The sequence below is a fragment of the Tamandua tetradactyla genome, chromosome 13, assembly GCF_023851605.1.
Source record: "Tamandua tetradactyla isolate mTamTet1 chromosome 13, mTamTet1.pri, whole genome shotgun sequence".
NCBI classification, from domain to species: domain Eukaryota; kingdom Metazoa; phylum Chordata; class Mammalia; order Pilosa; family Myrmecophagidae; genus Tamandua; species Tamandua tetradactyla.
In genome coordinates, this window is record NC_135339.1 from 58,551,843 (window position 1) to 58,579,483 (window position 27,641).

Genomic DNA, 27,641 nt, shown 5'->3' on the forward strand with positions numbered 1-27,641 from the left:
TTTAGTTAAATTGCTCTGAGCTTACCAGTGCCTCAGTACATGTAAAGAGTACATTCTCTAGTAAAAATATCAAAGTCTAATAAGAGTCAAATTAATGTAGTAACCTTAAAATGATACTTTAAGTAAGATTCCAGGCAATTTTTATATAAAGTATATATATATATATATAAAATAAATATTCCTCAGAAAATACCAGTCATCTAGTACTAGTGATAGGAACGTGATAATAAATGTGAATAGTTCAAAAAATAATTTTAAATATTATTCTAATGTTTAATCAAAATAAAAAATTTTTTCAACCTGAATTAGATAGATGTATACTATTTTATTTTTAGAAGAATTACATTTTAAAAATAATTCTTGAAAAAAGTAATGACTACAATACAGTGAAACCATTTTTTGTCCAATAAATATTTCAAAAAATAAAGACATTTAAAATTTAAAAGTATCCTAGGTCACCTTACTTATAACACAGCTCTGAATTTAACAACTTTTCAGTAAGTAATATTGGCTCACTAGATTCTTTATTCCTCTGAAATGTCGGTTTTATAGCTGCCCAATTATCAGAGACTTCTGAACTTTTCTGTGTTTCATCTTTAAGATTCAGAAAATTAGGATTTTATATAGGGCTGTAAGATTGGAGTTGGCTATTTGTTTACTGTTCCTATTTTCCTTTTTGTTGAAACAATTTGGCTGTATTTTAGATGAGGAAACATCATATTAAAAGGCAAAATGTACAGCTACATTTTTCTCAGATTCATTAACTCTCTCTCAAACGTTTAAATGTTATCTTAAATATTTCAATTGTACCTAGATATCTAAATTCAAAACTTAAATCTGTCAATTATTTTAAAAAGAAGAGGCAAGATTTTAATTCAGTACTCTAAGATCTTAATTCTAGTACTCAAAACTGGAAGTACTAGAAAAAGAAGCACAAACTAAACCCAAAGTATGTGGAAGGAATAAAATAAAGTTTAGAGCAGAGGTAAATAAATTAGAGAATAAAAATACGGAGAAAATCAAAACTTGGTTCTTTGAAAAGATTAAAAATTTAACAAACCTTTAGCTAGAATGATGAGAAAAAAAAAGAGAGAGACAAAACTCAAATGATAAAATCAGAAATGAAAGCCGGGGTGCATTACTACCAACCCCACTGAAATAAAAAGGACTATGAGAGGATACTATGAACTATACCCCAACAAATGAGATAACTAGTTGAAATGGACAAATCCCTAGAAACACCCAAACTACCTACACTGACTCAGAAAGAAATAGAAGATCTCATCAAACTAATAATTAATAAAGAGATGAAATCAGTAATCAAAAACATCCCATCAAAGAAAAGCCCAGTACCAGGTGGCTTCAAAGGGTAATTTTACCAAAAATTCCAAGAAGATTTAATATCAATCCTGCTCAAACTCTTCAAAAAAACTGAAGTGAAAGAACACTCCCTAATTCATTCTATAAGGTCAACATCACCCTCATACCAATGCCAGATAGATATCACAAAAAAAGAAAATTATAGACATCTCCTATAAATATAGATATAAAAATCCTCAACAAATATTAGCAAACATAATTCAAAAGCACATTAAAAGAATTATACACCATGATCAATTGGGACTTATCCTAAGTATGCAAGGGTGGTTCAGCATAAGAAAATCAATTAATGTGATACACATCACATTAACAGAAAGAAGAAAAACACATAATCATCTCAATTAATACAGAAAATACACGGACAAAATTCAGCACCCCTTTTAATAAAAAACCCTTAGACAACTAGGACTAGAAGGAAGCTTCTTCAACATGATAGAGGATATTTATGAAAAACCCAAAGCTAACGTCACACTTGATGAAAGACTGAAAGTTTTCAAAATTACAAATATTGGAGAGGTTGTGGGGAAACAGGAACACTAATTCATTACTGGTGGGAATGTAAAATAGTGCAGCAGCTGTGGAAGACAGTTTGACAGTTCCTCAGAAAGTTAAGTATAGAATTACTGTATGACCCAGCAATCCCACTCCTAGGTATATACCCAAAAGAACTAAAAGCAGGGACTTGAGCACATGTTATGCAGTGACAGCATTATTCACAACTGCCAAAAGATGGAAGCAACCCAAGTGTCCATTGGTCAATGAATGGATAAATAAGATGTGGTATATACATGAATGGACTATTACTGAGCCATAAAAAGAAATGAGGAAAAGCTTAGAGAAATGACAGAAGCCTCAGAGCCAACAGAAACTTTACAGAAGAGCTGATACTACAGATGTGGACACATGGAGAACAGAGACACAGATGTTTAGAAATGTTTGGAGCCAAGCAGACGTTGCCATGAAATGTTAAGCAAGCCAGAACCTATAGAGAGAGCCAAGGGAAGTCAAAAGATGAAAGCCAGCCATAAAGAAGTAAAGTGAGGAAACTTCACAGGAACAGAGACTAAAAGCAATGGAGTCCAGGAGCAAGGGACCAGCAGATGCCAGCCACATGAGTAACCAGTTGACAGAGGTGTTCCTGACCCACTGGCCTTTCTTGAGTGAAGGTACAGGCTAAACAGTGGACTTGGTGTAGACATTTCAACTCTATTAGAGGAAAGAAAACCCAGTGAAGTTTCCTAACAATCATGTGGGCTGACATGATATTTTGGAATCTACAGGAGCTATAAACAGATAGCTAGTGTTTTCCACTGGACATTTTTTGAGATCTGGAGCAGTATAAAAGGTATAGGGCTGGGACAAAATGTAACTAAAAGCAGAACTAAATTTTCACTCTGGATGCTTAGAGCACAAAGTCTCACTAGAAGAAGGTCCTAGAACAAACAAACAGATAATCTCCCACCTAGACATTTGCCTGATTTTTCATTTATTATGAGAAGGAGGCTAAATCACTAAGCTTAAACCTGTGAAAGGCAGAATGGACTTCCTTGAGTGTTTTAGGTCCAACGAGACAAATACCTGCCAACTGTCAATCACAACCAAAGAACAGGGAAGAACCAGATGTGGAGTGAGTATTATTAATTGGATCAAGATGATTAACTACTCATTCTATCTAACAGAAAAAGCGTCAAGTCCTTTCTGGTGGAAAAAAAAAACAAACTATAGCCTCTATGTCCAGCACGTGATACAAATTACAAGGCATGCAAACAGAAAAATATAACTGAAAATCAATAGAAAAAAATCAGAAATGGAATTAGAACCCAAAAATGGTAAAGACTTTGGGCTTCAACTTTACAGCTTCCTTCTTTTCCTCTGGCAAACCCTACTAACACAGAAATGAAAAAGAAAAAAAAAAAAAAGGAATGAGGGTCTGATATATTCGACAACAAAGATGAATCTTGATGACATCATGATGAATGAAATAAGCCAGACACAAAAGGACAGTATTAAATGATCTCACTCATATGAAATGATTAGAATATGCGAACTCATAGAGTCAGAATCTAAAATACAGGTTATCAGGGGATGGTGTGGTGGTTGGGAATAGGGAAGTAAAGCTTTATTCAAATATAGCACTGAATTACATATTTGAATGTGTAAAAGGGAAAATTTTAGGTTTTATATATGGTACTAGAATAAAATTTTAAAAAAAAATCCATGGACTTACATAACCCAAACAGCGAACCCTAAGCCAAACAATGGACTATAGCTAATAGTACAATTGTAAAAACAGGTTTTCATCAATTGTAACAAACGTACCACACCAATGCAAGGTGTTAATAATAAGTTAATAATTATAATAATTAGGTATATGGGAACCCTGTATTTTATTCATGGCTGTTCTATAAACTTCTCAAATTAAAAAAAAAAGGACAAGTGAAGTACCTAATCTTGCTCCCATAGCTCCAAAATAAATAAGTTCAGCCACTAGAATTCCCATCTTCTAGTATCAGATGAAGGGTTTGGTTTATAGTGTTTTCTAAGTGCAAACAACTCATTATTAAGAAATACCACTTATACTCTACTATACCAGTCATTTTGTATAGATTATTTCTACTCTTTACAATCATGAAACATGGATAATACTCCTACCATTTTACAAACAAGAAAATTGAAATTTGGAAAGTTTGCCAAGAAAATCTGGAAGGTTTAAACTTTGAACAACATATTGGTAACTACTGGTTCTCTTTCAGCAAACTTGATACACGATCAAAATCAGAGAAATTCTCAGCATACTTGGAAATTCCTGTTTAACTCTAGAAATCCAAGAGCCAGCACTCTTTTCCAGTGAGACAGCGGTACAGAGATCACATTGAAGTTCCATGGACAAGTTTACTTTTTTGGCAAAGCCAAAGCTTGGGTCAATAAAAGCCAACAAATAAATGAGATTCTTAACAGTATTCCCTAGTGATTCTATAAGCACGATCACATTCCCAAAGCCCTGTCCCACTTCCCCTGCCTTCTGGCACCTGTCGAATAAAGTACTTCTTCTTTGCTGACTCTGGCATATTGTGAACATGTTGGAACAGTTCTTTCAGTGCCTCTTCTGTACGCTGCTGGGTTTCTTCTTGATGAGAGCAGGAATCTACACGGTGCTGTTTCTGAGACTTTCCCAGGTGAAAGGACTTAGAATGACACGAAGCTATCAGATCAAGGTCATCCTAGAGAAAATGTAAACAAAAAATGAATTTCATATACCCTGCCAGCTTTGTTTTCAGGTGCCCACAAAAGCAAAAAAAGGGGAGGGGGGAGTAGGAAGGAACATGGTATATTCCTATAACTGGAACAATAATAATTTTAATATTATTATCAGATAAACAGGGAACTATAATTATAGGTTACATTAATAGCCCCATTCCCATGACCTGCCCAGAAAACTCTAAATTTGTTCAGACTATTGCAACCAAGGGTTATATTTGTATAAGAGTTCAGTTTTCAAAACATCCTTTAATCTCACATAATTCTTAATGTTATCCTATGATATAAACAGGAAAGTATGATCAGTCTCATTTGATAGAAGAAAAAATTCAGGTTAAGCGGTAAGTTTAAAGTAATCTAGAGACTAATGTGACAGATCCCCCAAGTGCACTTGTGGAGGCCAAGTGCACCGATTCTTGGCTTCTGCTCTTTCCCACACATGACAACATGATTTGACAACTACATAGCAATGGCAGAGGAACAAAAACAACAGCTCTCTAAGAAAAACCACATTCCAGCTAAACTAGTAGAGATCAAGTATTAACTGTTTCCTGGTTACACTGAATGTTTACTGAACATTCCTGGTCACACTGAATGTTTCAGAAAAAGAAACAAACTAAGGGAACAGAAAAATTAGCACAAGACAACTTAAGTTTCTAACCAAAATAGACTAAATAGAAATCATCAAAAAGTGCTCATGCAGTTAAATTTCTCACTTTTAAAGCCCAATAATATGACAACAATCATATGTAATCTTTCTGTTAATATCCATCACACATTTCCTTTTATAAACTCATGTGGTCTCAAGTCTTTTAACTATGTGATGGTTTTACTTTACCACTGAACCTGAAATAAGAATTTATTGCATTAAGCTATACTTCTGTTACTGTAAAATATTTAATACATTTGCTATTTACAGATTGTTTATATCATGTGCTATAAGAACGCATAAGGGCTGTTTTAAAAAGTTTAAATATATAGCCTATCCATCATTCCTATATAGAGGATACCATTAATGAGTGGAAACCTCTGAAAGAAGACAAGAGTAGAATACACAGGGACATTTTTATTTTGATATAAAACTTTATTTTTCTCAGTCTTTTTCCTTATCTCAAAATGACTAATAATTTTGAACTATAAATCTAAGAACTTTTTATTTTCCATGGGTTCATGCTGACTTCATACTCTGTTTTAAAACTCTATTAATCTTGGGTAGGCAATGGTGGCTCAGGGGCAGAATTCTCACCTGCCATGCCAGAGACCCGGGTTTGATTCCTGGAGCCTGCCCATGCCAACAAAAACAAAGAAAACTCTACTAATTTTAATAAGCTCTGTCTCCTTGTTTGGGCTGAAAGCAATTTCCAATTCTTACCTTTGATCCTTGAGTTCTGGAGCCCAAATAGTGTAATCTGGCACATTCCCGAATGTAAGCAGGAGCCTGGGCAGGACATAAAAGAAAACCAAGAACCAGTGGTTAGTTGCATTTAAATTTATTTCATGCCACAAAGAGAGTGGTTCTCAAAATGCTATAAAAAAAGAGAGAGAGAGAGAGAGAGAGCTTCCTCTCTCTTGCCACCAAAAAAAAAAAATTTTCAGCTAATCTGATGGGAAAACTGTGAAAAGAAATCAATATAACTATTGTTTTAAAAATTTTAAATGGCATGTATATACTCAAATGAGACAAAATACAGGTATTTGTAGTAATGTAGTAATGTTTGTATTTGAAAAAAACCACCCCAAGCCCTTGATACTGGGTCAAACATTAGGGACACCCAAATAAAGAGGTCAAGCCCTTGATTTTGAGGCTTGCTCTTGTAAAGCTTATTTCTGTAGCACAGAAGCTTAGCCTATCTATAGGTATGTCTAAGAGTTACTTCCAGAGGACCTCTTTTGTTGCTCTGATATGGCCTCTCTCTCTCTCTAAGCCCACTCTGCAAGTGAAATAATTGCCCTACCCCCTACATGAGATACCCAGGGATGAAAGTCTCCCTGGTAGCATGGGAGATGACTCCCAGGGATGAACCTATTCCTGGCACCATGCAATCAGTAATGCCATCCTGACCAAAAGGGGGGAAAAAAAGGTGTAACAAATCAGGTATCAGTGGCTGAGAGATTTCAAACAGATGCTAGAGGCTACTCTGGAGGTCTCTCATACAAGCTTCAGTTAGACATTGCTACCTATCATAATGTGCCAAACCCCAACCAAAATATTCCTGCCAGTCTTAAAGAACACCTAGGGCATTATATAAGATTCTACAAAGGTTTCATGTACTAGGGTAACCATCCAGAAACCTACCACATCCAGATGGGTCCCTGAACCAGATAAGTCCTGAAATGTAGAGGGGCCAGCCTCTCCCAACATCAACTACTTCCATTCCCTATCCCATATTATTGATAGCCCCTTCCAACAAGAAAAAGTTAGAATGGGCATAGCCCAAATATCTCTAAAGAGTGAGAGAAAGATCAAAGGTGATGGTGGAGTTTTACAGAGAAGATAGGGTTTAACAAACAAGTATGATTGCTGAGTCACTATATTGATATTTTCCAGTACCTTAGAGCAGCTAGAAGTAAAAACCTAAAACTGTGGAATTGCAAACCATACCAAACACTGAAATGTGTTCTACAACTAATTGTTGTGATGTGCTTCGAAATTTATTGCTATTTTTGTATACATGTTATTTTTCACAAAAAAGAAAAAGTCAATTGTGATAAATTAAAGAAACAATAAAACTACCCCAAGATCCTTACAAATTACAAGTGATCCCAAAATCACATTTTAGAATCATCACATAGAAGATACTATTTAAAATAAAGTACTAATACTGTGGAATACTAAGAGACAAGGGAGAACTTAGTTCACTGATATACTGTCAAGAATTCTATGAACAGTACCCGATACAGGCCTAGCAGGAGGTAAAATAATACAACCAAAATGGAGAATTTGGCAGTATTCAACAAAATTACATTTGCACTTGCACTTTGATTCAGAAATCCCACTGCGGGATTACCAGCAGCAGGGGCTGAAGTACAACTAAACTTCAATTGTGGAATTAATTCACAAATTCTGACTACTAAAAATAGGCCCCCAGCTCAGCTAAACCTTGTCAAAGCGGAGGGTGCTGATTTTTGCCCGCCCCAGTGCCAAGGGGGCAGAGCTGACGGAAAAAGAAAAAGAAAAAAAAGAAACAGGTCTTTTGGATCGGATAGCACATAATACTTGAAAGGGTCTGGGCCCTGAAGGAAAGGAGGGGGCACATAGGATCTGAAGGTGCACAAGGCAACATACCAACTTAGGCTCTTGATTGGCAAACTTGAGGAACGGGCATCCTGCTCTGAGAAGAATGGTTCTCTTTCTTTTTTGTGGCTGTGTTTCTACAAAGGCTTGACTGCCTTTGGATACAACAGCAGGGCTTCTCAGGCTGCAACTGCCCCAGGCATAGGGAGAAATAAGCTTATATGAGAGCTTGTCTGGAGCTTGTGCTTTACCCAGGAGAGGGGTGGGGCCCAACTCAGATGGAATCTCTCCCTCAAGGAATTCAGACCCCAGGGTTTGGAAATTTGAAGCCATTAAAGCCAGCCCTCAACCTCTCCTCTGTCTCCACCACGCCCCCAGCAGGGAGAGTCTGCCAACATTAAAGGTACCGCATCATCTTAGGCTAGTGGACCCACAGGCAGACAAGTGCCACACACTGGGGAGGATAAGAAAAACAGAGTCCAGAGACTTCACAGGAAAGTCTTCCAACCTACTGGGTCTCACCCTGAGGGAAAACTGACGCAGGTGACTCTTTCCTCCTGACAGGAGGCCAGTTTGGTCTGGGAAAATCTGGCTGGAGTCTATAATACCTAAGTAGACCCTTCCTAAGGGTGAGGGGGAAAAGGCACCATATAGGTAAGAATTAAGAAAACAAGAACTGAAAAATTTTGCTCTGTTAAACCAAACCTAAGATAGTTAGTGGTCCAGAATAAGCTGAACTGAATGTCAAAGAACAGATGGACAACAAAGTCATCCAGCAAGAAAATCCTAGGTAAAAGAAGTGAAAACAATCTCCAAAATAAACTAATTAAGGTAATTAAATGCCTAGATATCAGCAAAAAATAACAAATCACACTAGGAAAATTGAAGATACGGCCCAGTCAAAGGAACAAACCAACAATTCAAACGAGATACAGGAGTTGAAACAATTCATTCAGAACGATCGAACAGACATGGAAAATCTCATCAAAAATCAAATCAATGAACTGAGGGAAGATATAAAGAAAGCAAGGAATGAACAAAAAGAAGAAATTGAAAGTCTGAAAAAGCAAATCACAGATTTATGGGAATGAAAGGCACAGTAGAAGAGATGAAAAAAATAATGGAAACCTACAATGTTAGATTTCAAGAGGCAGAAGATAGGATTAGTGAACTGGAGGATGGAACATCTGAAATCCAACCAGCAAAAGAAAATATAGGGAAAAGAATGGAAAATACGAGCAGGGACTTAGGGAATTGAATGACAACATGAAGCGCATGAATATACATGTTGTGGGTGTCCCAGAAGGAGAAGAGAAGAGAAAAGGAGGAGAAAAACTAATGGAGGAAATTATCAATGAAATTTTCCCAACTCTTATGAAAGACTTAAAATTGTAGATCCACCTTTTGGTAGAGCCACGAGAAAGCCAGCAGACACCGCCACATTCACCATGTGCCATTCTAGCTAAAAGAGAAATGTCGAACATTATCAGCCTTCTTGAACCAAGGGAATACAATCCCAGGGAGCAGGAGTAAGGCTCCAGGATGGTGGAGCAGAGAATGAAAGACAACCAACATGAAAATGATGTATCAAGCCAGCTACCAAGTGCAACTGATTAGTCAAACTATGAGATTATGCCACCAAGAACCCACATAATGGCCTCTCTCTTTCTAGGCCAACTCAGCAGGTGAACTCACTGCCCTCCCCACTATGTGGGACATGACTTCTGGGAATGTGGATTTCCCTGGCAGCGTAGGACCTGACTCTCGGGGATGAGCCAGGATCATAGGATTGAGACAGTCTTCTTGACTGGGGTTGGTGGGGGGAGGAAATGAGACAAGGTGGAGTTTCAGTGGCTGAGAATTTGGGGTGGAGCCAGGAGGTTGTCCTGGGGGTTGCTCCTGTGCATTGTATGGATGTCCCTTTTCGGTTTGTGATGTATTGGAGTGGTTGGCGGGAGGTACCCGAAGCTGTTGAACTGTATTCCTGTGGCCTTGGTTCTTGAAGATGACTGTATAATCCATCACATACAGGAGAAGCCCAACAAGACTATGCACAGATTTTTCAGCAGAAACAGAGAAGACAATGGGATGATATATTTAAATTACTAAAAGAGAAAAACTGCCAACCAAGAATTCTATATCCAGCAAAACTGTCCTTCAAAAATGAGGGAGAAATAAAAACATTTTCAGGAAAAAATCACTGAGAGAATTTGTGACCAAGAGACCGGATCTGCAAGAAATAGTAAAGGCAGATATGAAAAGATAGGAGAGAGAGGTGTGGAGAAGAGTGTAGAAAGGAAGACTATCAGTAAAGGTAAAAAGAAGGAAAATGAGATATGACATATAAAATCCAAAAGGCAAAATGGTAGAAGAAAGTACTACCCGTACAGTAATAACACTAAATGTTAATGGATTAAATTCCCCAATCAATAGACATAGACTGGCAGAATAGATTAAAAACCAGGACCCATCTATATGCTGTCTAAGGAAACACATCTTAGACCCAAGAATAAACATAGGTTGAAAGTGAAAGGTTGGGAAAAGATATTTCATGCAAATAACAATCAGAAAAGAGCAGGAGTAGATATACTAATATCCAACAAATTAGACTTCAAATGTAAAACAGTTAAAAGAGACATAGAAGGATACTATGTATTAATAAAAGGAGCAATTCAACAAGAAGACATAACAATCATGAATATTTATGCACCAAACAAGAATGCTCCAAAATACATGAGGCAAACACAAAAAGCACTGAAAAGAGAAACAGACAAATCTACCTTAACAGCTAGAGACTTCAATTCTACACTCGCATCAACAGACAGAACATCTAGACAGAGGATCAATAAAGAAACAGAGAATTTGAATAATACAATAAATGAGTTAGACTCAACAGACATTTATACAACATTACACCCCACAACAGCAGGATAAACCTTTCTCTCAAGCACTCATGGATCATTCTCAAGAATAGACCATAGGCTGAGTCACAAAGCAAGTCTCAATAAATTTTAAAAAGACTGAAATCATACAAAACACTTTCTCACATCACAAAGGAATGAAGCTGGAAATCAATAATAGGCAGAGTGCCAGAAAATTCACAAATATGTGGAGGTTCAACAACACACCCGTAAACAACCAGTGGGTCAAGGAAGAAATTACAAGAGAAATCAGTAAATATCTCGAGGCAAATGAAAATGAAAACACAACATATCAAAACTTATGGGACGCAGCAAAGGCAGTGTAAGAGGGAAATTTATTGCCCTAAATGCCTACATCAAAAAAGAAGACAGGGCAAAAATCGAGGATTTAACTGTTCACTTGGAAGCATGAGAGAAAGGAGAGCAAACTAACCCCAAAGCAAGCAAAAGGAAAGAAATAGAGAAGAAATCAATGAAATTGAGAACATGAAAACAATTGAGAAAATCAATAAAACCAGAAGCTGGTTCTATGAGAAAATCAATAAGATTGATGGACCCTTAGCAAGATTGACAAAAAGAAGAAGAGAGAGGATACAAATAAATAAGATCAGAAATGGAAGAGGAGACATAACCACTGACCCCACAGAAATAAAGGAAGTAATGACAAGATACTACAAACAACTTTATGCTAATAAATACAACAATGTAGATGAAATGGACAACTTCCTAGAAAGGCATGAACAACCAACTTTGACTCAAGAAGAAATAGATGACCTCAACAAACCAATCACAAGTAAAGAAATTGAATCAGTCATTAAGAAGCTCCCCAAAAAGAAAAGTCCAGGACCAGATGACTTCACATGTGAATTCTACCAAACATTTCAGAAAGAAATAGTACCAATCCTGCTCAAATTCTTCAAAAAAATTGAAGAGGACAGAAAGCTACCTAACTCATTTTACGAAGCCAACATCAACCTCCTACCAAAGCCAGACAAAGATATTACAAAAAAAAGAAAACTACAGACCAATCTCTCTAATGAATATAGATGCAAAAATCCTCAACAAAATTCTAGCAAATCGAATCCAGCAACACATTAGAAGAATTATACATCATGACCAAGTAGGATTCATCCCAGGTATGCAAGGATGGTTCAACATAAGAAAATCAATTAATGTAATACACCATAGCAACGAATCAAAGCAGAAAAGCCACATGATCATCTTGATTGATGCAGAAAAGGCACTTGACAAAATTCAACATCCTTTCCTCTTGAAAACACTTCAAAGGATAGGAATAGAAGGGAACTTCCTGAAAATGATAAAGGGAATATATGAAAAACCCACAGCTAATATCATCCTCAATGGGGAAAAACTGAAAACATTCCCCCTAAGATCAAGAACAAGACAAGGATGTCCACTATCACCACTGTTATTCAACATTGTGTTGGAAGTGCTAGCCAGAGCAATTAGAGAAGAAAAAGAAATACAAGGCATCAAAATTGGAAAGGAAGAAGTAAAACTCTCACTGTTTGCAGACGATATGATACTATATATCAAAAACCCCGAAAAAATCACAGCAAAACTACTAGAGCTAATAAATGAGCACAGCAAAGTGGCAGGTTACAAGATCAATACTCAAAACTCTGTAGTGTTTCTATACACTAGTAATCTACAATCTGAGGGGGAAATCAAGAAAAGAATTCCATTTATAATTGCAACCAAAAGAATAAAATATTTAGGGATAAATTTAACTCAAGAGACAAAAGACCTATACAAAGAAAACAAGAAATTATTAAAAGAAATCACAGAAGACCTAAACAGATGGAAGGGCATACCATGTTCATGGATTGGAAGACTAAATATAGTTAAGATCTCAATTCTACCTAAATTGATTTATAGATTCAATGTAATACCAATTAAAATCCCAACAACTTACTTTTCAGAAATAGAAAAACCAATAAGCAAATTTATCTGGAAGGCCAGGGTGCCCCGAATAGCTAAAAGTATACTGAGAAAAAAAAAAGAAGTCGGAGGTCTCATGCTACCTGACTTTAAGGCATATTATGACGCTACAGTGGTCAAAACAGCATGGTACTGGCATAAAGATAGATATATTGACCAATGGAATTGAATAGAGTATTCAGTTATAGACCCTCTCATCTATGGACAACTGATCTTTGATAAGGGAGTCAAGCCAACTCACCTGGAACAGAACAGTCTCTCCAATAAATGGTACCTAGAGAACTGGATATTCATATGTAATAGAATGAAAGAGGACCCATATCTCACACCCTATACAAAAGTTAACTCAAAATTGATCAAAGACCTAAACATTAGATCTAAGACTATAAAACTGTTAGAAGAAAATGTAGGGAAATATCTTATAAATCTTATACTTGGAGGCGGTTTTATAGACTTTACACCCAAAGCAAGGGCACTGAAGAAAGAAAGAAATAAATAGGAACTCCTCAAAATTAAACACTTCTGCGCATCAAAGAACTTCATCAAGAAAGTAAAAAAGACAGCCTACACAATGGGAGACAATATTTGGAAATGACATATCAGATAAAGGTCTAGTGTCCAGAATTTATAAAGAGATTGTTCAACTCAACAACAAAAAGACAGCCAATCCAATTACAAAATGGGAAAAAGACTTGAACAGACACTTCTCAGAAGAGGAAATACAAATGGCCAAAAGGCACATGAAGAGATGCTCAACTTCCCTGGCCATTAGAGAAATGCAAATCAAAACCACAAGGAGATATCATTTCACACCCACCAGAATGGCCATTATCAATAAAACAGAAAATGACAAATGCTGGAGAGGATGTGGAGAAAGAGGCACACTTATTCACTATTGGTGGGGATGTCAAATGGTGCAAACGCTGTGGAAGGCAGTCTCAAAAAGCTGAATATAGACTTGCCATATTGCTAGGTATCTACTCAAAGGACATGAGGGCAAGGACACAAATGGACATTTGCACACCAATGTTTATAGCAGCATTATTTACAATTGCGAAGAGATGGAAACAGCCAAAATGTCCATCAACAGAAGAGTGGCTAAACAAACTGTGGTATATACATACGATGGAATATTATGCAGCTGTAAAACAATAAAGTTATGAAGTATGTAACAACATGGATGGACCTTGAGGGCATTATGCTGAGTGAGACTAGCCAAAAACTAAAGGACAAATACTGTATGGTCTCACTGATATGAACTGACATTAGTGAATAAACTTGGAATATGTCGTTGGTAACAGAGACCATCAGGAGATAGAAATAGCGTAAGGTATTTGGGTAACTGGAGCTGAAGGGACACAGATTGTGCAACAGGACTGAATACAAAAACTCAGAAATGGACAGCACAATACTACCTAACTGCAATACAATTATGTTAAAACACTGAATGAAGCTGAATGTGAGAATGATAGAGGAAGGAGTGCTGGGGGCATAAATGAAATCAGAAAGAAAGATAGATGATAAAGATTGAGATGGTATAATCTAGGAATGCCTAGAGTGTATAATGATAGTGACTAAATGTACAAATTAAAAAATGTTTTTGCATGAGGAAGAACAAAGGAATGTCATTACTGCAGGGTGCTGAAAATAGATGGTAATTAATATTTCAAAATTTCAACTTATGTGTGAGACTAAAGCAAACAAATGTCTATTTGGTACAAAATTTATATTTTGACTAGTGCATTTCCTAATATAATTTATGTAAATAGCTTTGCTGAACACCATAAGTACATGGAACCTTGGGTACGACATGAGATTTTGTTGGTTTGTCCAGAGTGATGCCCCAATGAATCCCAGAGTGATTTGATCAGTGAGTGGGAAAGTATTTAATGGTGAGAATGGGGGAAAATTCAACCTCCCCAAGTTGAATTCTTGATATTCTCACAAGCAGTGTGGACAACCAAAGCTATAGGCTGAGCCCCCAGTCTTGAGGTTTGTTTATATGAAACTTAACCCCACAAAGGTTAGGTCAAGCCTACTTAAAATTTAGGCCTAAGAGTCACCCCCAAGAGAGCCTCTTTTGTTGCTCAGATGTGGCCTCTCTCTCCAGCCAACACAACAAGCAAACTCACCACCCTCCCCTTGTCTATGCGGGACCTTACTCCCAGGGGTGTGGCCTTCCTGGCAATGTGGGACAGAAATCCTGCAATGAGCTGAGACTTGGCATCAAGGGATTGAGAAAACCTTCTTGACCAAAAGGGGGAAGAGTGAAATGAGACAAAGTGTCAATGGCTGAGAGATTCCAAACAGAGTCAAGAGGTTATCCTGGAGGTTATTCTTATGCATTAAGTAGATATCACCTTGTTATTCAAGATGTAATGGAGAGGCTGGAGGGAACTGCCTGAAAATGTAGAACCGTGTTCCAATAGCCATGTTTCTTGATGATGATTAAAAAATGATATAGCTTTCACAATGTGACGGGGTGATTGTGAAAACCTTGTATCTGATGCTCCTTTTATCTAACATGTCAACAGACAAGTAGAACACATGGAATAAAAATAAATAATAGGGAGAACAAATGTTAATATAATTTTAGTTTGAAATGCTAGTGACCAACGAAAAGGAGGGGTAAGTGGTACGTTATGTATAATCTCTTTTTTTTTCTGTTTTCATTTTATTTCTTTTTCTGTTGTCTTTTTATTTCTTTTTCTGAATTGATGCAAATGTTCTAAGAAATGATCATGATGATGAATATGCAACTATGTGATGATATTGTGAATTACTGACTATATATGTAGAACAGAATGATCATAAGTTAAGAATGTTCACGTTTATTAGTTGCTATATTTTTTTGAAAATTAAAAATTAATAAAAAAGAAAAAAATTACAACTAAAAAAAGATACACTTATTGAAACATTTACTTATTTTACAAAAAGAAACAAAGAGAATAAACAAAATAATGAAAATTGCTAGCCTATAGGACATGGGGGGAGAGGAACAATGGGTTAGAAGAAAGAGGAAAGGGATTAAGATTTCCCTAAGTATACAGTTTTACGTAGTTTTGACTTATGAACCATGTAAATATTCTCTAGATTCAAAAATATACCATTAAATACAAAAGAAAAAGAAAGGCAAACCCTAAAATTGAACACAAAAAGGAAAAAACAGACATATCTATATGCCAAATGAAAAACAACAGAGAAAGGAATAATAACACATAACTTTTGAACATCACATTCTGACAATACATCCTTAGTGGGATATATTCAAGGGAAAAGGGGCTACAAGGAAATCTTCAACTCCAGTCAGTAGGTAGTAATAGTTGTATTATTTTGAAAATAATTTATGTATAATAAGGGTAAAGCAAATTAACATACACAAATGCTATTCAAATCCAGAATATGCAATGTGAAAAAAAAGAGATACAAATATAAAGTAAAAGAAGTTAAGAAAAAGACCTGTAGTGTTAAATCAGAATTATAAACATTAAAATGAATATATTTTTAATTTTTAAAAATCTACTTCCTTGTCCTGAAAGAAACTGGAAGTGATGACACTGCAGTAGCAAAGAGTATACCTATTGTTTCTCAAAGAAACCAGGACTCCTTGGAGAAAATAATTGAGTCTAAGTCCAGGGAAGAGCAAGTACAAAGTGATCTGGGGTCATTTTATGCCAGAAAGCAAGGAAGCACCCAAACAATGATTGAGTCTTATCAAAAAGACATAGGAGACTGTCTGGCGCCTCATAGGAAGCAGAGAGGCTCGCTTCGAGGCCCAGGGGTTAGGTCACTGAGGAGGCTTTCCACACTTGCAGGGAAGGTGCTTGACTTGCCCCCAGGTCGAGCTTGGCCTGGAGCAGCCCTCAAGGCCCGCAGAACCAAGCTCCGGGTGGCCATACGCTCGGGACCCTAACCGCCTTCACCTGCCCACTGACCTCTGTGGGGCCGCGGGAGGGCGGGCGGCTGGGCAGTCTCGCTCGTGTGAGCAGGTTCTAGCAAGAGCGGGAACGAAGGGCTTTCCTCGCATTTCCTCCCTTTCCCCCCCAGATTGGCTGTGGAGGATTCTCTGTCAGAGAAGAACAAGTTCTGGAGACAGATGGCTTCAACACTGTCAAGAACCCAGACCCAGGGATTGCTGATGTTTGCGGATGTGGCAGTGGATTTTACAGAGATTGAGTGGAGGCACCTGGATGCTGCCCAGAGGGCCCTGTACAGGGACGTGATGCTGGAGACCTATGAGCACCTGGCGTTCACAGGCCAAATAGGAGAGTTGAACGGGGTATGTGGTGGGAATCGCCACCCCTGCATCTTTCAAGTCCTTAAGAGTGGCAGTAATCTCTGAAATCCCTCCAGGAATACGGGCTTCTGTCTTCCAAACCCAAACTTATCACCCAGCTGGAGCAGGGGTTAGAGCCCTGGATGGAGTTGCAAGAAGTTCCATCAGCTACCTGTGCAGTCAGGAGTACTGGTTTGAAACGACGATGTCAACTCTAAGGCACAATACTTCTGAAGGATCTTTTCTGGAAGAAGGACCAAAAATTGTCATGATGGAAAGATACCTGAACTGGGAGGGAAGAAGTGCCACAGATAAGAAGCCCTATAAATGCAGTGACTGTGGGAAAGGCTTCAAATATAATTCCTCCTTTATTAACCACCAGAGAAATCATACTGGTAAGAAACCCCATAAAAGTGAAGAATGTGGGATAGCCTTTGTGAGCAGCTCATCCCTTTTAAATCATCAAAGAATTCATATAGGCAAGCAATCTTATAGATGTTTTGTATGTGGGAAATTTCTCAAGAAGCATTCGACATTTATTAATCATCAAATAATGCATTCTAGAGAGAAAGTCCATAAATACAATGATTGTGGAAAAACTTTCAGAAAGAACTCAATCCTGTTAAGTCATCAGAGAATTCACACTGGTCAGAAACCCTACAAGTGCAATGATTGTGGGAAAGCCTTCGCTCAGAATGTGTCTCTTACTCGTCATGAGAGAATACATAGTGGAGAGAAACCCTTTAAATGTAAGGAATGTGGAAAAACTTTCAGGGATAATACAGGTGTATGGGATCACCAGAAAATCCATACTGGAGAGAAACCATATTGGTGTAATGAATGTGGAAAAGTCTTTAGGAGGAGCTCAACGCTTCTTACTCACCTAAGACTTCATACAGGAGAGAAGCCCTAGCACTGTAACAAATGCGGAAAATCTTTTATGTATAGCTCATCTTTTGCTGGGCATCAGAAAACTCATAATGGAAGTAAACCCTATCAGTGTAACGACTGTGGGAAAACCTTTACAACAAGCTCAACCCTTATAGGACATCAGAGAATTCATACTGGAGAAAAACCCTATCCTTGTAAGAAATGTGGGAAAGCCTTCAGGCACAGCTCCAGCCTTGTTGAACACGAAAGAATCCATACTGGAGAAAAACTTTGTGAATGTAATGAATGTGGGAAGGCTTTTTCCCACTGTTCAGCCTTTAAACAACATAAAAAAAATTCATAACAAAGACATGTCAAACGTAGTTAGTGTGGTAAATCATTCAGAAATATTTTATTCTGATCAAGAGGAGACATTAAAAGAAATTAGTCATTTAACAGAAATATTCTGAATGCCTCTATTCTGAGAGATTCTCACTTGTGAGGATGTTCACTGATTGGTGAAATATGGGACGAACCTAAATGTCTATCAATATGGAAATAGTTCCTGTTGAATACATGTAGCAATTGAAAAGAATGAGATAGAGGACCACAGAAAGATCCCCATGATACCTTGTTAAATTAAAACAAGTTGCAGAAAAAAAAAGACACAGGAGCCAGCTTCCAAGGGAACAACTTGAATATCAAAATTACTGAAATTACATAAATAAAAATCCATGAGCCTATAATGATACTCAGAAGAAGGCAAGAGCCAGAGAAAAGGAAAGCTCTTCTCCAAAGAAGAAAATCAGCTAATAAAAACTTAGTGATAGAACTAGAAAATCACTGTTTTGCAATACCCAACGTGATCACTAATTCCAGCAGAATTATCAGTAGTTTTTAAAACTATTAAGTGATCACTCTACAAAGAAAAAAATGTACCTTTATAATTGATAGATCTGGCAGTTACTAAAATTAGCATACCTGAGAGTGTGACAATCTGACATTCTATACCTCCTAAAGTGATGCAATATGATGTACTATAGTATACACAAACATCATCTATGAAAAATCGTTTAATCTGATCTAATCAAGGCTCTGGACCTAACCTGCAATTTACAGGAAGTACACGGAAGGAAAGAGAGAAACAACTTATACTACCTTCAGAAAACAACACAAATCTAGTATATGAGATATCTACAATACAACTGGCCTGAATGCATAAAAAAAAAAAATCAATGACATAAAAAAAATTATTCCAGTTTAAAAGTGGCGTAATAACTGAGAACAATATATACACTTTGATTAGTTTATGCTGGGAAAAAAAGCAGTTATAAAATACCTTCTTGGGACAACTGGGGAAATTTGATTAAGTACTGGACAATAGATGATATGAAATTCCTGTTAATTTTCTTAGATGTAATAATGGTACTGTCTAGTAGGAGAATGTCTTTATTCTTAGGAGATGCATGCCTAAGTATTTAGGAGTGAAGTATCATGATGTGCAACTTCTTTTCAATGGTTCAGCCAAAAAAAAAAGGTAGAGAGATAGAGTAAATATGGCAAAATGGGAACATCTGTTTAATCTGAGGGAATGTTCACTGTTCTACTCTTTCAACTTTTCTCTATAGAGAACAGAGAATACAAAATGGAAGCTGTCAGACCCTCAAAATTCTACTGGTAGGAGGCAGACTGAAGCAGGTACAGCTGCCAAACACTTGTTCCTTTCATGAAAAAGAGGATGACTCACAGGGTGGAACAAATGACCCAAAGAGCAGAGCTCTACTCAGCCTAAGGTATATTCCTACTCCTCCCTACCTTGGTTGTTCTCCCTGGGTATTGCCCAGTTTTGTTTATAGTCCCAGTTAATCTCTTTGTCATGTAATCATCTTCAATAGCACTGCTTAGGGTCCTACAATATTCCAACTTCCTCATCCAGCTACCAACCAAATCCCATCTCTTACCTACCTTAAAAAGTTTCTGGGAGTGTTTAATCATAAAAGCCATTCCATTGTTTAACTTTGTGATATTCTCTTGAAGGTCATTTGCAGTGACCTATACAGAGGAGAAGAAAGTTTTTCAAAGAGCATTAACAGCTGGGAAATGGAAGACAGATGTTCCATTTACTTACCAATAGGCTTATTCTTTCAATTATATGATAATTTCTATCCCTATTAAGGTGATTTTTAATACAACTTTTAATTCTGGAAAAGCTTTTTGGTTCACCATGTTTCCACCAAATGCAACATAATCTAGGAGGAACCATGTACTCTCTGAACAACGAAGAAATTCTTGAGAACCAATCTTCATTTTCAAATTCTGCTTGAAAATTAGACACGTAAGCAAAATTGCTACATTACAGCTAGAATGGGATTCAAAATGGGCAGGAAGAACAGAATCTGTATAAGCTGTGAAGGATATTGCTTCTTCCGAGAAACAAGTTTCTCCAAAGACAGAAGAGAAGTGTTCCTATCAGTTGATACCAAAAACAACATTTGCTTCTTAAAAACACTGATTTCCTTCTCATTTCTCCTGCCTCTTTTTTAAGCACTTCAGCATCTCCACTATCCCAAAGCCCTCATTCTCAACAGGTATCTTTGTTACCTTACCTATTTGCTTTAACCAAGACCCATTAAATGCTTCTTTTTGTAGCCAGTTTATTCATTCCTTTTTCATAGTCTTGTTAGCTCGTTCTAAAATTCTTCCATTATGAGGCTTGATTTCCTTAATAAGGACAAATGCTGGTATATCTTCTCCTCTCCCACCCATCTTTCTCTGGGCAAAGGACCAGAATTGCATATTATTTTTTTCACTAGTTACTTATTAGGTAAAATATTCCACACAACTTCTCTCCATTACCTTCCTTTTTTCATTTCTTAGGATCCCTGAAACCTTTTATAAATCACCATAACCTATTTCTAACATTTTCCCAACAATAGTAAAAGTACTGTTATGCCTAGCTAACAGAGAATGAGCCTAAGTAAAGAAAAGGCAAAGGACTTAGGTCACATAACTGTAGCTTCCCATCCAGGTATCCTGGATTCCAATTCCATCATACAGTAAAACCTGTATAATGGATGGGCAGTAAAATGAAGCTATGTGCTTCTTCTTTCTTTCTTTTTTTTTTTGCATGGGCAGGCACTGGGAATCAAATCTGGGTCTCCAGCCTGGCAGGCAAGAACTCCGCCTGTTGAGCCACCGTGGCGCGCCCACTATGTGCTTCTAAATCAAGAATTAGCTCAAGAGACTTTAGATAATTTTTTTCTCATGTAAGTCAAGGAAAAAGCCAGTCAGTAATGAAAAGCTTGGTGATACTACGCCCTAAGATGACACAGCTCTTGTGTCATCTTAGGGCACTTGTTCTAAGTTTATACACACCATGCAATCTTTGGAAATAAACTTAATTTCTCAAAGAGGCTTTACAAATAAGAAGGAATATACATTCACCAACCAAAATGAGTATTCTAGTTTATTTAGTAGCTGTAGCTCTCCACAAAAAAATTGCCATTTGGGCTTATCAAAGATTGATTCATAAATGAGGTTAACAAGAATTGGCTCCTTCAGGTATGATGACTCTTATATGAATAAAATAAATTCCTAAACCTAGTAGAGCTAAAGACTAGACCTTGGATCCTTGATAATTTTACCAAGCTACAGCCATAGGATGAAGCCCAGCCCAGCCCAAGAAAACCAAGCAACCTTTATTTTTCCCTCAGTCTCCCTTAACACTCACATTTTTTGGCCACAGGACATGGGGTGCAAACATAAGGGCAAGGTTATAGGCAGACATCTTATTCTTGTCTTGTTTCTTTGCTGTCTGGTACAGGAGATCAAGCAATAACTTCAATAAGTTACGATTAGGTGGAGGAAGAATGAGGAAGAGCAACTGAAGAGCCTCAATTTGCCGCTCCTTATCTGGAACATTCGTCTTGTTTCCTTTATCATCAAACTGCATTAAATCTTGAGGACAAAAGAGATTATTGCCAAGAAGGGAGAAAATATCAGCAAGAAAACTAATCAAGGCTCCTACTATTATCCTCTCAACTCCCATGAAAAAAGGAAAAAAAGAAAGAATCACACATAAAAAAATTCAGATTACAACAAAATGTTTCAACAATAGAAACACAAATAACCCAATTAAAAATGTTCAAAGGATTTGAATCAAAATTTTTTTAGAGAAGATAGATAAATATCCAGTAAGCACATGAAAAGATGTTCAGCGTCATTAGCCATCAGAAAAATGTTAATTCAAAACCATAATGTGAAACCACTTCATACCCATTAAGGTAGCTATAATCAAAAAGTCAGACAAAAACATTTGGAGAGGACATGAAAAAAATGAATCCTCATACACTGCTGGTAGGAATATAAAATTGTGCAGCCGCTCTGGAAAACATTTTGGCAATTCCTCAGTTAAACAGGGTTACCATATAACAGCAATTCTACTTCTAGGCCTACACATAAAAGAAATGAAAACATGTCCACACAAAAAATGTACATGAATGTCAAAGCAGCATTATATTTTAACAACCAAAAAGTGGAAATATCCTAAATGTCCATCAACTGATAAATGGATAAACAGAATATGGTATAGTCATACAATGGAATAGGGGTGATAGCTGCACAACTTTGTAAATATATTAAAAACCACTGACTATTGTATACTTTAAAATAATGAATTTTATGGTATATAAATTACATCAAAATTTTAAAATGCATACATGCATACATAAGCATACATGCATACATATCTATGCATAATGAAAAAAAGTAAAAATTTGATTCATTTGAATCGAATACAAATGAATAAATATCACTGCAGTATTATATAATTTTACTTTTTTTTTTGGAGAAATAAAATTGGTAGATCTTTGAAAAAGATTTGGCCAGATTTCCTGAACTGACTATGATTTGGATGCCCTATCTGACTTTAATGACAAGTTATTTAAGCAATGCCAATGCTTTGCTATAGAAACACTTTATTAATTAACTTTTTAACTTTTATAATGCACCCCCTCTATTTTTCCCCACCCAGATATTTAACTGCTAAAAGAAAATTGAAAACAAATCATGCCTTGATGATAGGATGATTCCAGGCAGCCCCCCTGGGATAAGAATCATTGTTCCTCCTCTAACAAGCTATACAGGTTACCAATAAAAACAGTCTCTGGATAATCAGAATTTCACAGCACTAACAACCACTTGGGTACAGTTTATATAGACCTGAAAATTATTTGTGTGTTGTTTAACATTAATGACAATTACATGTTTAGGAAAGGCAGGTAAATGTTCCCTGTTAATGTGAAATTGAAAACAAAATTCTTCCCAGATATCAGCAAGGCAAATAAATGCTACATCTCTGCCCCAACTCAATATGATCTCAACAGTGAAGTTACTGGTTAGGAGGGGAAGATTTAAAATACTGCACTAGGCGGGCCGCGGTGGCTCAGCGGGCAAAGTGCTTGCCTGCTATGCCGGAGGACCTCGGTTCGATTCCCGGCCCCAGCCCATGTAACAAAAACGGAGAAACAGAATACAATAAAACAAGAAAATGTTTAAAAATGTTTCCCTTTCTTCCTTCCTTCCTTCCTTCTATCCTTCCTTCCTTCTCTCTGTCTTTCCTTTAAAAAAAAAAAATAAAATAAAATAAAATAAAATACTGCACTAAAGGAACTCAACAGGAAAACAAATAGAATAACCACCTTCCCGATAAAAATAATTTGTCAATATTCTCCAAATCTTTTTCAAAGACCTACCAATTTTATTTCTCCAAAAAAAATAGTAAAATTATATAATACTGCAGTGATACTTATTCATTTGTATCATCTGGACTGCCATAGAAATTGCTAAAAAAAAAACTGATCTCATTAGATTTCAGAAATTCAAAGCTAGTTAAGGGTAGTAAAACCTATTCAAAGGAAAAGATCTTATTTTTTCCCCTTTAAAATTTGAAGAAAGAGGGAAGGAATACTCAAGAACAGAAAATTAAATTCAGTATGGTTTTGAGGCTGTGTGCTCTTAGAGCTCATAGCAGTATAACAGCTGTGCAATTTAAGAATGGATTCTCTATCATACAGGCATAATAGAGGGTAAGGAAAGTATGAAATGAAAACAGAACAATCTCTGAGATTGAGATACACTAAGTAAATACAGCAAACCAAAGAACTCTACATACAATAATATCCTTACATAAAAAGAGGTAGAAAGGAACATATATATGTGTTGGCAAGTGTATAAAATGTCTCTAGAAATATATCTTAGAAGTCAATAACACTATTTGTCTCTGGGAAAGAAAAATGGGTGCTGTGGCACAGGGGTGGAAGAAAAGATTTTTACTGTCTACATTTTTGAATCATGTGAATGTGTTGCCTACTCAGAAAACAAAATTATTTTTTAAAAAATAAATTTCCAAGAGTAGAGATGAACTCATGTGAAGCATAATAACCCATAGCAAAAGCTCCAAACCAAGGCAAAAATACCAAACATAACCTTCTCAGAGAGGTGAATCAAGCCAATGAAAAGCATACCTTTGCTAAGCAACCATAATGTTCAAAGCATCATGCCAGGATCCATCAGGGATACAAAAATAAATGAAACCCAGACCTTACCTTCAAAGACATTTACTTACCAAGAAAAACATTTGATTAAATCAAACTTAACTAGCCAATACTTATAAGTACCCAAATAAGCCCAGGAATATCATGAAGTCTTAATCTATATTAGTAGGAGTATTGCTGTGGGCTAAAAGTAACAGAAAATTCCAAAGGACTTTACTAAATTGGAAAAAAAAAAAATTATACCTCCTTCTCACTTTCTATACTCACCAGCAATTTTGAGGTGTGCATGGAAATGTTTGTGTGTCAGCAAGGGCTCTGGTAACTCTCCTAGAAACATCTTCAGCAGGGTAGCAATGTCATTTGAGTGAAATTCACCTGATTCCAAGTCAATGTCAGTTCCATTATTGAGAGCATCCCTTAAAACCTGCTGTCGGACACTGTTCCCCGGTACTCTAAACAAACCCTCTACTCGCAAATCTGTTTAGCATAGAAGAAAACAGAGGACAAGCAACAAGGAAAAAAAAAAAAGAAATTACAATTAAAATAAGTAGTCTAAAAATAAATTAATAAATAAGTAGTCTAAAAGAACTACGGATTCTTTACAATGATGTTGAGGGAGGTTTTAGCCTTTTTTCCCAGAGCTGTTTAGAACCTACTGGTCCTCTGAGAAAACATAGCTGAACATCCCTGAGCAGCTGGAGAGATCCCAGACTAGAAGATAATCCTCCCAGGAGTCATTCAACTTCCTGAGGATGCATTTGGAGATTCTGATTAACCTAATCAGTGGCTGGAAAGTTCTCGGAAAATAAGCTAGAAGAAAAGCTAAATCTCTTTAAAGATCCCAACCCCCTTGGTCATCCCAGAGTCTGGAGGGGAGGTTTGTTGCTCCTGTAAACAGCTTTCCTAGCCCAAAATGAATCTAGAACCTCTGTGTTGCCCCAGGAACTAGAATTCTAACCTATCAGATCACCTTTCAGTCTGAGAGATACCCAGAAGGTTAGGGTTAGTCCAACTAAACTATCCCCCACCCCAACCCTACGAGGTTCTAAGGAAATTAAAAAAAAAAAAAAAAGAAAAGAAAGAAAGAAAGAAAAGTGGGAAATAAAATTTTGGTTTGATCAAAAAAGTAGAGAGAGCTCAGCTTAGGAAGATATTCATCTTTGCATAAGTCCCTAATTCCAGGATCCAAGTTCAAAGCCTAAAGAGCCAGGATAGTAATAATAAATGAACAAGCAGGAATTGTAGCAAACTAGAGAACACACATTTGTGCTCCTAACTGATTGTGTCCAAGTGGCAATAGGAGCCAAGAATGTTAAATCTATTATCCAAAGAAGCTAAAAATCTGGGTTCTCTATATTTTAAAACATTGATAACTAATTTTATTCTTAATTCAACCCTTTGCAAACTAAAATGTGGATGGTCAGTTTGCAACCTCTATACCAGCCCCCAGCACGTTGTCAAAGATGTAATAAGCCATAAATAAGTGTTTATTTTTAACATACCTAGAAAATACTTTTTTGGCACCAAGTAAGGCTATACACTTCACATATATACTCAGCTGTGCCAAGAATGTGGAGCAATGACATAACCAACATGACCACTAAGACAAGAAATGGAAATTAAATGAAGAATGTATTTTAATCATAGAATTCTGGAGATGACAAGTGATAAATCACACTCCCCTGAATAAATGTTATGATTCTTTAGGGACTATGTACTTTTCCAGAATAAACATCTCTCTAAGTTAAGGGAGAAATGTATCCAATTTTTTTTATATTCATCTTTGAGGATATAAAGCAAATCAACACATGAAATGAAATTTAAAAGGAAATATAGCTAGGAACATGCCACCTGACACTACTGCCGTTTAGTTTCTTTGCTGATGGACAATTGGCATTTTCCTAACTTGGCAGTTAGCTCTCAATAGAAAACTGACAATTTTTAGTTAAGCAAAACACAATTTATATAGTCTTACTTTTGTGCAGATATTCAATCAGTTGGTATATCTGGGCAATGCCTTCCTCTGTCAATGGGGATCCAAATACCACTCCTTTTTCTAAAAAAAAAGAGGATATGATAGGACAAGGCTATATTTTGCACAACTAATACAAAATCATCACACTTAAAACACTCAAGCATCCTACTTTACAGTTCAGGAAATATTTCACATAGTCAATAAATAAAAAACTTAGGGCTAAGAGTGTACAAGAAAAAGCATTCAGAAGAACTCTCAATCAATTTCTCCAACAAATATTAGACTGTAGGTTCCCTGAAGGCAAAGACTATACTATCTTCATGTTTAAGTAACAAAGCCTAGCATGTCCCTTGTGTACATACTAAGAGTAAAACAAACAAAAAAAACCCTTAGAACCATGATTATCAAAGCATATGGATTATCCACTAGAGCTGGTATAGGATCTGATCTGTTATAATGTTTAAACTTTTTTCTACCATAATGATTTCTTATATTTAATAAAATAAAATAGTACCTCTTTAATATCTTATCAAAAACAGGGCTACACCATGTTTCTTGAAGATGACTGTATAATGATATAGCTTTCACAATGTCACCGTGTGATTGTGAAAACCTTGTGTCTGATGCTCCTTTTATCTACCTTATCAACAGATGAGTAAAACATATGGAATAAAAATAAATAATAGGGGGAACAAATGTTAAAATAAATTTAGATTGAAATGCTAGTGATCAAATGAAAGAGTGGGGTAAGGGGTAGGGTATGTATGAAGTTTCTTCTGTTGTCTTTTTATTTCTTTTTCTGAATTGATGCAAATGTTCGAAGAAATGATCATGATGATGAATATGCAATTATGTGATGATATTGTGAATTATTGATTATATATGTAGAACAGAATGATCATACGTTATTGTTTGTGTTTGTTGTTATATATTTTTAAAAATTAAAAAATTAATTAAAAAAAAAAAAAACAGGGCTACAGTTTGTCCAGTGTGATGCCTCAATAAATCTCAGAGTGATTTGAACAGTGAACAAAGAAGTATTTGCAAACTCCCCTGGGGAGAATGGTGAGAAAGGGGAAAATCCAACTTCCCCATTCGGAGAATTCCTGATATTCTCGCAAACAGTGGGGACAAACAAATCAATAGGCCAAGTCCTCAATCTTGGGGTTTGTTCATATGAAACTTATCGCCGCACAGGACAGGCTAAGCC

General features: G+C 36.4%; 1 protein-coding gene, 1 long non-coding RNA gene and 1 pseudogene across 10 annotated transcripts in view; 2 read left to right on the forward strand and 1 right to left on the reverse strand.

Annotated features, from left to right (window-relative positions):
• The window catches only part of LOC143654081 (uncharacterized), a 48,159-nt gene extending 28,487 nt beyond the window's left edge, over positions 1–19,672 (forward strand). For 3 of the 7 annotated variants that reach the window (XR_013161660.1, XR_013161663.1, XR_013161665.1), the window contains exon 5: positions 4,134–4,458. This is a non-coding gene — a long non-coding RNA (uncharacterized LOC143654081). Of the gene's footprint in view, positions 1–4,133; positions 4,462–19,530 lie in introns of those variants that run through there. The other 4 variants (XR_013161664.1, XR_013161662.1, XR_013161666.1 and 1 more) reach the window with 4 other exon arrangements.
• The window catches only part of ARHGAP19 (Rho GTPase activating protein 19), a 91,148-nt gene that overhangs the window by 30,408 nt on the left and 33,099 nt on the right, over positions 1–27,641 (reverse strand). For all 3 annotated transcript variants that reach the window (XM_077125628.1, XM_077125626.1, XM_077125627.1), the window contains exons 3-8: positions 26,432–26,512; positions 24,724–24,933; positions 21,633–21,859; positions 19,868–19,954; positions 6,011–6,076; positions 4,410–4,601 (exon numbers count right to left, since the gene is read on the reverse strand). In XM_077125628.1, the coding sequence (XP_076981743.1) occupies positions 4,410–4,601; positions 6,011–6,076; positions 19,868–19,954; positions 21,633–21,859; positions 24,724–24,933; positions 26,432–26,512 (863 nt within the window). The remainder of the gene's footprint in view (positions 1–4,409; positions 4,602–6,010; positions 6,077–19,867; positions 19,955–21,632; positions 21,860–24,723; positions 24,934–26,431; positions 26,513–27,641) is intronic.
• LOC143653174 (uncharacterized) lies at positions 17,123–18,549 on the forward strand (annotated as a pseudogene).